Here is a 12500-nt window from a genome sequence, read left to right as displayed (position 1 = left end):
CCTCATCTCTCCTCTCCCTCTCCCTCTCCCCTCCTCTCCTCTCCTCTCCTCATCTCTCCTCTCCCTCTCCTCTCCTCTCCTCTCCTCTCCTCTCCTCTCCTCTCCTCTCCTCTCACTCTCCCTCTCCTCTCCTCTCCTCTCCTCTCCTCTCCTCTCCTCTCCTCTCCTCTCCTCTCCTCTCCTCTCACTCTCCCTCTCCCTCTCCCTCTCCCTCTCCCTCTCCTCTCCTCTCCTCTCCTCTCCTCTCCTCTCCTCTCCTCTCCTCTCCTCTCCTCTCCCTCTCCCTCTCCCTCTCCCTCTCCTCTCCTCTCCCCCTAGCCAAGGCTTCTATAGCAGCTAATACTGACAGACAGACAGGCTGCCTGAGCTTATGTGTAGGGTGGAGTGGGCCATGAAGGATGGCTGCTTTAGAGTGAGTGCACTGCCAACCTGTACGAATGCAGTACTCTCCCTCCATCACGCTCTCTCTCTCTCCCTCCACCTCTCTCTCTCTCTGTCTCTCTCTCTCTCTCTCTCTCTCCCTCCATCTCTCTCTTAAGGCGTCCTTTGGGGACCAGCTTTCACTCTCACATCTCATAGAAGTGACCTGGGATGGGCTTTCTGTTTAAATGTGCGTGTAGGCCACTGAGGCTGCTGTTCTTTAAAAGCTGTTTCATGGTGAAAGTGCTCTAAAATGTGTGGGGAAAAGGATATGAAAGCCTTGATTCTTCAAAAACCAAAACCAGCTTGCTTCTCTTTCTATTCTCGTTCTCTTCTCCCGTTGGGACACAACACAGACATGAACAGAATAATCAAAGCAAGTCACAGAAGATGGCCACAAACAAGACCTATTGATTTGGCTGAAACACAAGATACTTCTATAAGAAGGTTATTTCCCGCGTAGTGTTGCGTCACAGCAAATTCCAGTGTTTTGTAAAGCTGAAATCCCTCTGTGAAAACTACTATTTAGATAAAATGATGTGCTGTAGGCTGTAAGAAAATTAAGTGATGGTGACTTTATTTCTGTGAGAAGAGAGGTCCTGGTGCTTGTGCTCCATCGATAGTTCACCTCCCCTGGGGAAACGGATGGAGCCTGGCCCCCCTGCTGTATGTTATTGGGGGGATATTGAGCTTCCAGGGGCCTGCTGGCTTGCCAGAACGTGTAAGAAACGCTCAATAAAGAGGAAGTCTGGAGTGGCAGACTGCAGGAAGCTTTCTGCTTTCCTGTCCATCATGGCTTCCAGTGTAATTGAGACCATCTGCCCATCGAGTGAGCAGAGGAGCTGTTTGTGTGTCCCTCTTTGTGTGTGTGTGTGTGTGTGTGTGTGTGTGTGTGTGTGTGTGTGTGTGTGTGTGTGTGTGTGTGTGAGGAAAGGAGAAGTGTGGGGTGAAGAGAAGGACTAAAGGGAGAGATGGCCAGTGGCTGCAGAGATTATCACTCCAGTGGCCCCTTTCACTCCCATCTCTGTCTCCATCTCTCTCTCTCCTCTCTCTTCTCTCTCCATCGCTGTCTCTTCTCTCTTCTCTACGTCTCCTTCTCTCTCCATCTCTCTCTTCTATCTGCTCCCTCTACCTCTCTCTCTTCTCTGCTCTCTCTCCATCGCTCTCTCTTCTCTACGTCTCCCTCTCTCTTCGTCTCTGTGTCCATCTCTCTCTCCTCTCTGCTCTCTCTATCGCTCTCTCTTCTCTTTTCTTTCTCTTCTCTCTCTTCTTTCTCTCCTCTCTACGTCTCCATCAGATCATAACAGGAAGTTGTGCTTTGGAAACCACGGTGGCTTCTTGGATTCGTTTCCCTCAGTGCTTCTAACTGATCCCTGTTTGCCTTGTCACAATGATGACTGGCTCTCTTTTTACAAAAAGCAAACTCCACCTTACATTTTAAAAAGAAGCTGAATATGGAAAGAAATGTACCTGTTGGAGAGTTGAAACCGTCGCACACTAAACCTTTGCAGCATTTTGAATCCTCTCAGCTCGCGTTGATGCTTTAAAAAAAGGTTATTTTACTCGGCTATTCAGCTGTCCGATCCCATCAAAGAAATAACTGTCAGACTCAACCTCAGCTGCCCTCTTCCTCTCTCTGATTGGCTGCAGCCCGGCAAGGTCCTCAGAACGCACCCAGCCATGGGCTCTAATGGCGAGGAGAGGCGGGGGAGGGGGGGGGGGGGGGGGGTCAGCGATCGCTCAGGTCTCGGAGCGAGAGCAGGAGCGAGAGCAATAGCAGGGTTTGCCATCCATCTGACCAGCGAAGTGCTGTGAGTCATTTGACCCCAGGGGCTATCTCACAGCACACACACACACACACACACACACACACGTGTGTTCCCTCCGCCTAGCAGCACTGATGGAACTGGACGTCGTGTCCGAGATCTGTGCATGTGTGTATTTATAGCCTACCCATCCTATACGCGTCCATGCAGCTACTTCATGGTTTTCGGGCTATATCACTCCAGGAGGAGAAGGAGTATATATATAGGTTTTTTTTTAACCCCTGTTCAACCCCTCCAACAGCAAATCGCTGTGACTGCAACACACACACACACACACACACACACACACACACACACACACACACACACCCGGCCTGAGGCCGCTCTGCCACGGCCTGAGTGAGGTCCTCCTTTTCATTTATCTCGGTGCATTCATCTTCTCCAGGTGTCAAAGTCAAAGTCAAAGTCAAAGTGTGTTTATTATTGCATGTACCAAATTTCTTCAGCACAGCAAAATTCTTATGACTTGGCAAGCATCATCCATCTACGCAGTAGACGTCATACATATAACATATACCAAAAAAATAACATTAAACTCTATAAACACTATGACAATAAAACATATAAAATGTAACATTAAGATACAACAATTCAAAGAACAACATATATTATAACAATATAACATATAACATATAACATTAACATTCAACAGTTACAGTACAATAGAAGGGCTAGCAACAGTTTAAGTGTGAGCAGCAGTTTAAGTGTGAAATAAGTTAAAAAAAGAAATGTGAAGAATAAGTTAAAAGTTTTTAAGAATTGTGCAAATATATCTATGAAGTGAAATGTATGAGTGGGGGAGCAGGGAGTAGGTGGAGGTGGCAACTGTTCAGTGGTTCAGTGTTTCTGATTCAGAAGCCTTACAGCCAGGGGGAAAAAGCTATTTGTGAGTCTGGTAGTCCGTGTTCGGATGCTCCGGTAGCGTCTACCAGACGGCAGCAATGAGAACAGTCCATAGCCTGGGTGGCTGTTGTCCTTCAAAATCTTTTTTGCTTTCCTCAGGCATCTACTGTTGTAGATGCCTTGCACGGAGGGGAGATGGCTGCCGGTGATACGCTCCGCCGTCTTCACCACCCTCTGCAGGGCCTTGCGGTCGGCAGCGGAGCAGCTACCATACCAGGCAGTGATGCAGCCTGAGAGGATGCTCTCAATGGTGCATCTGTAAAAGTTTGTTAATGTTTTTGAAGACATGCCAAACTTCTTGAGTCTCCTCAAGAAGTATAGCCGCTTCTGTGCAGTTTTGACTGCTGAGCCTGCCTGCATGGACCAGGTTAGGTCATCCTTGATGTACACACCGAGGAATTTGAAGTTGGAGACTCTCTCCACTTCAGCTCCCTCGATGTGTATGGGGTCCTGACCCCCCCTCTGCAGCTTCCTGAAATCCACGATCATCTCCTTGGTTTTGCAGACGTTGAGAGACAGGTTGTTGTCTTGGCACCATTCTGCCAAGACCCTTACCTCATCTCTATAGGCGGTCTCATCGTTGTTAGAGATGAGACCCAGGATGGTAGTGTCGTCTGCAAACTTCAGGATGATGTTGGAACTGTGTGTTGCCACACAGTCATGCGTGTACAGGGAGTACAGGAGGGGACTGAGTACGCAGCCCTGGGGGGCCCCGGTACTCAGGGTCAGTGAGGAGGAGGTGTGGTTGCCCATTCTCACCACCTGGGGTCTGCTCGTCAGGAAGTCCAGGATCCAGTTGCACAGGGGTGTTTTAAGACCCAGGCCCCTGAGCTTCGGGACGAGCTTGGCAGGCACAATGGTGTTGAATGCTGAGCTGTAATCCACAAACAGCATTCTCACATATGTGTTGCTCTTTTCCAGGTGGGAGAGGGTGGTGTGTGTAGCTAGGGCAATGGCATCGTCTGTTGATCGGTTTGGACGGTATGCAAACTGAAAGGGGTCCAGGGTGTTGGGAAGGGTAGAGCAGATGTGGGTTCTGACCAGCCGCTCGAAGCACTTCATGATGGTGGAGGTCAGTGCTACAGGGCGGTAGTCATTCAAGCAGGTTACTGATGTTTTCTTCGGTATGGGGATGATGGTGGCCTGCTTGAAGCAGGTGGGGACCTCAGACAGATGCAGTGATAAGTTGAATATGGAGGTGAATACCTCCGCAAGCTGGTCAGCGCACCCCCTGAGGACGCGGCCTGGGACTCCATCGGGCCCCGATGACTTCCGGGGGTTCACCCTTTGGAGCTCTCGCCTCACGTCAGCCACGGTCAGGGACAGAGTGAAGTCGTCCTGGTCCTCGGCCAGTCTTGCTGAAGGAAGGGGGTTGGTTGCCTCAAACCTTCCGTAAAAGGTGTTGAGGTCGTCAGGGAGAGAGGCGGCAGGCTGATCATCACTGCTATTTCTCCCTTTATAGCCAGTGATGTGTCGCAGGCCACCCCACAGGCGTCGGGGGTCAGAGCTGAGGTAGGTGGACTCCAGCTTGTCCCTATATACTCTCTTTGCATCTCTGATGGCCGTCCGCAGGTCACATCTGGACTTCCCCAAAGCCTCCTGGTCACCAGAGTTAAAGGCAGAGGACCGTGCTTTGAGCTTAGCACGGACATTACCATTTACCCAGGGCTTTTGGTTTGGGAAAGTCTTAACACTGACCCTAGGTACGACATCATCGATGCATTTGGAGATGAATGAGGAGACAGAGTCTGTGTATTCATTGATGTCCCCATCAGCTGCAACAAAGAACATCTGCCAGTCTGTTGTGTCAAAGCAGTCCTGCAGAGTGCTGATGGCTTCAGCACTCCAGCGTTGAACTGCCCTAGAAACCGGTTTTTCCTGTTTTAGGCGCTGTCTGTAGGTAGGGATTAGCATAATGGAGGTGTGATCCGATTTTCCGAAAGCGGGGCGGGGGAGGGGTTTGTAACACTTTCGAATCTGTGAGTAGCAATGGTCGAGAATCTGATCACCCCGGGTAGGAAAGTGGAGCACGATATTTTGTTTATGGCTCCCTCCGAGTGTTGCGGCACGTCTCTCTATAGCTGACTCTGAAGAGAGCGCTTTATATCTCTCTAAGATATACACACACACACACACACACACACATACACACTGCTTGAAGGGAGCGCTGTGCTGTATATCTCTCTAAGAGCAGCAGATGTGTGGGTTTTAAAGACACTGCGCATTCAGCATCGTGGCTTCATCCATCTTTCCCTCCCACTCATCCTGCTGCTGCGGCTGACAACCGACTCCAGCGCAATAATAACTCAGAGAGGGCTGGAGAGGCCTGCAGCAGGGCTGATACAGTGCACCACCAAGCACCAGTGCCATTGATGCACCGCCACTGATGGAGGCAGCACTAGAGCCACTGATGGAGGCAGCACTGATGGAGGCAGCACTAGGGCCACTGATGGAGGCAGCACTGATGGAGGCAGCACTGATGGAGGCAGCACTAGGGCCACTGATGGAGGCAGCACTAGGGCCACTGATGGAGGCAGCACTAGGGCCACTGATGGAGGCAGCACTGATGGAGGCAGCACTGATGGAGGCAGCACTAGGCCACTGATGGAGGCAGCACTAGGGCCACTGATGGAGGCAGCACTGATGGAGGCAGCACTGATGGAGGCAGCACTAGGCCACTGATGGAGGCAGCACTGATGGAGGCAGCACTAGGGCCACTGATGGAGGCAGCACTGATGGAGGCAGCACTGATGGAGGCAGCACTAGGGCCATTGATGGAGGCAGCACTAGGGCCACTGATGGAGGCAGCACTAGGGCCACTGATGGAGGCAGCACTGATGGAGGCAGCACTGATGGAGGCAGCACTGATGGAGGCAGCACTAGGCCACTGATGGAGGCAGCACTAGGGCCACTGATGGAGGCAGCACTGATGGAGGCAGCACTAGGACCACTGATGGAGGCAGCACTGATGGAGGCAGCACTAGGACCACTGATGGAGGCAGCACTAGGACCACTGATGGAGGCAGCACTAGGCCACTGATGGAGGCAGCACAGATGGAGGCAGCTCTAGGGCCACTGATGGAGGCAGCACTAGGGCCACTGATGGAGGCAGCACTAGGCCACTGATGGAGGCAGCACTAGGGCCACTGATGGAGGCAGCACTGATGGAGGCAGCACTGATGGAGGCAGCACTAGGCCACTGATGGAGGCAGCACTAGGCCACTGATGGAGGCAGCACTAGGGCCACTGATGGAGGCAGCACTAGGCCACTGATGGAGGCAGCACTGATGGAGGCAGCACTAGGGCCACTGATGGAGGCAGCACTGATGGAGTCAGCTCTAGGGCCACTGATGGAGGCAGCACTGATGGAGGCAGCACTGATGGAGGCAGCACTAGGGCCACTGATGGAGGCAGCACTAGGCCACTGATGGAGGCAGCACTAGGGCCACTGATGGAGGCAGCACTAGGCCACTGATGGAGGCAGCACTAGGGCCACTGATGGAGGCAGCACTGATGGAGGCAGCTCTAGGGCCACTGATGGAGGCAGCACTAGGGCCACTGATGGAGGCAGCACTAGGGCCACTGATGGAGGCAGCACTAGGGCCACTGATGGAGGCAGCACTAGGGCCACTGATGGAGGCAGCACTAGGGCCACTGATGGAGGCAGCACTAGGGCCACTGATGGAGGCAGCACTAGGGCCACTGATGGAGGCAGCACTAGGGCCACTGATGGAGGCAGCACTAGGCCACTGATGGAGGCAGCACTAGGGCCACTGATGGAGGCAGCACTAGGGCCACTGATGGAGGCAGCACTGATGGAGGCAGCTCTAGGGCCACTGATGGAGGCAGCACTGATGGAGGCAGCACTAGGGCCACTGATGGAGGCAGCACTAGGGCCACTGATGGAGGCAGCACTGATGGAGGCAGCACTGATGGAGGCAGCACTAGGGCCACTGATGGAGGCAGCACTGATGGAGGCAGCACTGATGGAGGCAGCACTGATGGAGGCAGCACTAGGGCCACTGATGGAGGCAGCACTGATGGAGGCAGCACTGATGGAGGCAGCACTGATGGAGGCAGCTCTGATGGAGGCAGCTCTGATGGAGGCAGCACTGATGGAGGCAGCTCTGATGGAGGCAGCTCTAGGGCCACTGATGGAGGCAGCACTAGGGCCACTGATGGAGGCAGCACTGATGGAGGCAGCACTGATGGAGGCAGCACTGATGGAGGCAGCACTAGGGCCCCTGATGGAGGCAGCACTGATGGAGGCAGCTCTAGGGCCACTGATGGAGGCAGCTCTGATGGAGGCAGCTCTAGGGCCACTGATGGAGGCAGCACTAGGGCCACTGATGGAGGCAGCACTGATGGAGGCAGCACTGATGGAGGCAGCACTAGGGCCCCTGATGGAGGCAGCACTGATGGAGGCAGCACTGATGGAGGCAGCACTAGGGCCACTGATGGAGGCAGCACTAGGGCCACTGATGGAGGCAGCTCTGATGGAGGCAGCTCTAGGGCCACTGATGGAGGCAGCACTAGGGCCCCTGATGGAGGCAGCACTAGGGCCACTGATGGAGGCAGCAACCCCACTGATGGAGGCAGCACTGATCGAGGCAGCACTGGGGCCACTGATGGAGGCAGCACTAGGGCCCCTGATGGAGGCAGCACTAGGGCCACTGATGGAGGCAGCAACCCCACTGATGGAGGCAGCACTGATGGAGGCAGCACTGGGGCCACTGATGGAGGCAGCTCTAGGGCCACTGATGGAGGCAGCACTAGGGCCACTGATGGAGGCAGCACTAGGGCCCCTGATGGAGGCAGCACTAGGGCCACTGATGGAGGCAGCAACCCCACTGATGGAGGCAGCACTGATGGAGGCAGCACTGGGGCCACTGATGGAGGCAGCTCTAGGGCCACTGATGGAGGCAGCTCTAGGGCCACTAGCTCTCAGTCTCCCTTGCCCTGGCTGCCCTTAAACCCACTGTGTGCCACCTGCCGTTCTGCCTTAGCACTGCGCTTCCTTAGGGATTCTCCCAGCTGTCAATCAGCCAGGCACACATTCACTTATCAGTTCTTATCAGTAACTCTTGAAAGTCGGCCCAGTTTAATAAAGCGGTATGACACGAGTGCGAGTGGGATTGGCGAAGGATATATCCCCGCGGCGGGGATTTGGCCGGAGGCACGAGGCCGGAGGCTTAATGAAAGGAATGTTGGATGTCGTAGAATTTAACGGTTATGGCGGATCAAATACAGAGTGATTACTAGAGGGGAAGAGTTCAAAGTGGGGCTGTGCCAAGATATCCCCACTCACGGGATACCTCTGGTCCAATTAGAAAAGAGACCAGAGCCAACTGTAGTACAATAACTGGTGTTGAATATGGGTCAGTAGGGCTGGCAGGACCAGGACTGAAAGACCCGGTTGTAAGGTGTTGGTTTTTGCGCAGACTGACCAGGTACAGACACGATGATTGATTCACAGTCTCTCCCCTCTCTGGCCTCATGTCATGGCGAGAAGTTTGATGGTTTGGGCTTAATTCCTTCTCCGGCCTCTCTCTGGCCCGACTGTGTTACACTCCCCGATTCCTGCCGGAACCCACTGGGGTAAATGTATGGTGTGTGTGTGGTGTGGCGATCCCTGGTGGTTCCATAAAGGAGGGATCATGGGCCCTGCCTCTCTTCCAGGCCCGTGCGACGGGGGTAATTGAGCGAGCCACTTTGTTTCCCTTGTCACTGTGTAATTACACTGTTTATGAGGCTGTGTGTGTGTGTGTGCGTGTGCGTGTGTGTGTTATTACACTGTTTATGAGGCTCGTGTTGGAAACGGCAGCCTGCCGGTGCGAGTCTGAGGGAACAAGGTCTTGGTCTTGGTCAGAGCATAGAGGAAGTGTGTGTGTGTGTGTGTGTGTGTGTGTGTGTGTGTGTGTGTGTGTGTGTGTGTGTAAATGATTCTATGCGAGTGTCCTTGTGTTTTTCAGACTGAGTATTGACTGAGAGGAATTGTGTGTGTGTGTGTGTGTGTGTGTAAATGATTCTATGCGAGTGTCCTTGTGTTTTTCAGACTGAGTATTGACTGAGAGGAATTGTGTGTGTGTGTGTGTGTGTGTGTGTGTGTGTGTGTGTTTGAGTCTTAGCCAGTCTGAATATAGATCCGCATCTAACAGAGAGTCAGTCATTCTCCCTGAGTGGATGCCTCCGTGTGTGAACGACATCTGTGCCTTCGCACCGGGCATCGTGCCACACTCGAGTCACTCAGGGTGGGCAGCATATCAGCGTCTATTCAAGGCACGGACGCTGGCACCGTCTCTCCTCTCGCTGCGTCTGTGAGGGGGCTGGCACCTCTCCGTGACTCTCCTCTCTCTCTGCGTCTGTCGGGATGCGTAGGCCGTTTCCGTGTCTCTCCTCTCTCTCTGCGTCTGTCGGGATGCGTAGGCCGTTTCCGCTACTATAATGAAAGTGTGAAAAGCGTCATTATATCGTGTCTTCTCCTAGTCTCAGCCTCGCTGGCTACCGCAGCCTGACGCTGTTGTGCACGAACCTCGCCCACCTCCCGTCCCACTCGTATTAACCCTCTGTGCTACTCTTAATTACGCATCTTACTAGTTTGCCAATCCTCTCTCAGCCAGGCCAGATACACACTCACACTTAAAGTCTCAGTTCTGTGTTCTGTGTCAGTCTCAGTTCTGTGAGTCTCGGTTGAATGCAATGCTTCACTGACCCACTAATTACTGCGTATCGACCGCTGCTCATCCATTCCAGCGCGGTCGCGGCCGGCCTTCCCAGGAAGTGGAGGCTGAGAGGGATTAGAGGCTTACCTGGGATAGGGTGTCTCCACAGGCTCAGTCCTGTGGTCAGTGGGTCAGTGTGCTGCAGTGGTATTGCTACTCGGCTAAAGGTCCAGCCCTCTGCCTGACAGGAACACAGAGATGGAATAACGATCGATACGTGTTCTATTTAGAGGTGGTAGCAGTCTATGAACTTCTTTAAAAGATGTCTCCTTTTTTTTTTCTTTTAAATTACTTCATTAGAGGTGGGGTTTTGGGGGAGGGGGATAATCAAACGTTGGGCAATAGAATGGTCTGTCAGGTAAAACACTCTCATAGCACTAGAGTATTAGATGGTGGGACTGTAAGGGAAGTAGAAGAGGGCAGACAGTGAGGGCATACTGTGTGTTTCCAGCTGATATGAGGGTGTAAAGTCACATGTCTTGGCGTGTTTCCTGCTAATATGAGAGTGAAGCCACAGGTCTAGGTGTGTACCTGTTCAGCTTTAGCGCGCGCCTGCGTATGTAAGTGGATGACCGGAAGGGTGAGGATCTGAAGTGATTGAGGACAGAGAGTACGTGTGTATTGTGTGTGACGTGTGTGAGATGTGTGCAGGTCAGACAGAGGGTCTGACTCATCATATGGACAAGATGGAGAAGTGGACCACATTGGCTGATTCAGGGCTTCTTCTTCTTCTTCTTCTTCCCTTGTGTCCTCCTTCCTTCCGTGTGACTCAGACGGGCTGTGCTCTCTGTCCCTCTTCCTCTCCTCCACAGAACTGCGTGTGAATGTATCTCTCTGTTACCATATGTCTCTGTCTCTCTCTTCTGCTTGTGAATGTCTCTCTCCCCAGCCCCTCTCACTCTTCCTCTTCCTCTCCTCCACAGATATCCTGAACTACTACCTGAGCTGCAGCGTGGGCCGGACCAACCCCTTCCAGCAGGTATGACCTCACTTCCTCCAGCCGGCACACAGCTAGCACCAGTGCCATCTTGTTTCAAACCCTTAAAGTCTCGGTTCTGTGTCAGTCTCAGTAGTGACTAATACTGTCGTCATTGCCAAGCTTTCATTGTGCGTCTGTCAGATTATATGACAGAAGCAGTAAACCTCCCTATCCTACGTACACATGCACTTCACTACACACACACACACACACACCCACACACACACATACCCAAAACCCACACACAGTCCCAACAGTGTGCTTATTTCAGACATTTTAGCTCCTCTGCGTGTGAAACTGCGTGTGAAACCTAACTTTGGAAGTGGGATCACACTTCCAGCCTCCAACATCCCATCATCCCACAGACTCCTCCTGTGGTGTGCTCGTGATTAACGACTCGTCACGGCAACGCTCACACCACGCACATCTTGAGCTCATAACTCATCACGTGGGAATTGTCAGAGGAAGCCCAAAGTTCTGGCTTCTGCCAATAAAGTTTAGCATCATTGAGTTACAGTTTTTTTTTTTAAACTACAGTGTAGAGAATATATCTACTGTAACAAACATGTGATACTTTTTTTGATATGATCACATTTATATTCCAAGACCGATCACTGACCTTGACCCTTCCTCACTAGCTGAGTCAAAAGTACACTGATTACCCGATTAAAAAAGTAGTTGCCACGAAACCTTCCCACCAACCCGCCATCCCTCAGTGCTCTGCTCAGAGGCTCCTCTCTTTGGGGCCCTTCCCCTACGTCTGCTCCAAGGCTCCTCTCGTTGGGGCCCTTCCCCTACGTCTGCTCCGAGGCTCCTCGCTTTGGGGCCCTTCCCCTGCGTCTGCTCCGAGGCTCCTCTCTTTGGGGCCCTTTACCTGCGTCTGCTCCGAGGGCCTCTGAGCCTCCACCCACCCCCGTCAGCTGGAGCAGCTTTCCATGGAGGGCTGGGAGGCGGAACACAGTGTTCCCTCTCTCCTCGCCGCATTTGCAGAGCCAGCAGTCCGCTATTTCCTCTGGCCTTTCAGGCAGATTTAAATTTAGAATAGCAAAAGCACGATAGATAGAGTGAAAAATTGAACGAGTGGGAGGGCGAGTTAGAGTCGGAGGGAGTGTTGGAGGGAGGGAGAGAGAGAAGAAAGGGTGAGAGGGAGAGGTAGAGAGAGAGAGAGAGAAGAAAGGGTGAAAGAGAGAGAGACAGAGAGAGAGAAGAGAGAGAAGGAGAGAGAGAGAGAGAGAGAGAGAAGAAAGGGTGAGGGGGAACAGGAGGATGTCCTCTCAAGTATCCCGCATCCATTTTAGTCTCTAATATTAATGCATCTCCAAGACAGGCACTCTAAATCTCAGTGGCGCTTTCAACACGTCTCCCCATTCCCATTATGTCACCCCACTTCTCCACCTACACAAATACACATGCACACACACACACACACACACACACACTCACACATATGCACACGCACGCACATACACACACAAATACACACACACCCACACACACACACGAACACACACGAACGCACATGCACACGCACATACACACTCACACATATGCACACGCACGCACATACACACACAAATACACACACACACACACCCACACACACACACACACTCACACATATGCACACGCACGCACATACACACACACACA

The 12500-nt window shown here is 52.6% G+C and overlaps 1 protein-coding gene across 1 annotated transcript in view; it reads left to right on the top strand.

Annotated features, from left to right (window-relative positions):
- ttyh3a (tweety family member 3a) overlaps nucleotides 1-12500 on the top strand; it is a 67137-nt gene that overhangs the window by 35635 nt on the left and 19002 nt on the right. The window contains 1 exon segment of the mRNA XM_080856998.1: nucleotides 10795-10850. Within this exon segment, the coding sequence (XP_080713124.1) occupies nucleotides 10795-10850 (56 nt within the window).

The sequence above is a fragment of the Sprattus sprattus genome (assembly GCF_963457725.1).
Source record: "Sprattus sprattus genome assembly, chromosome: 18".
NCBI lineage: Eukaryota > Metazoa > Chordata > Actinopteri > Clupeiformes > Clupeidae > Sprattus > Sprattus sprattus.
Note: the sequence above shows the minus strand (reverse complement) of the source record. Positions and strands in the feature narration are given on the sequence as shown.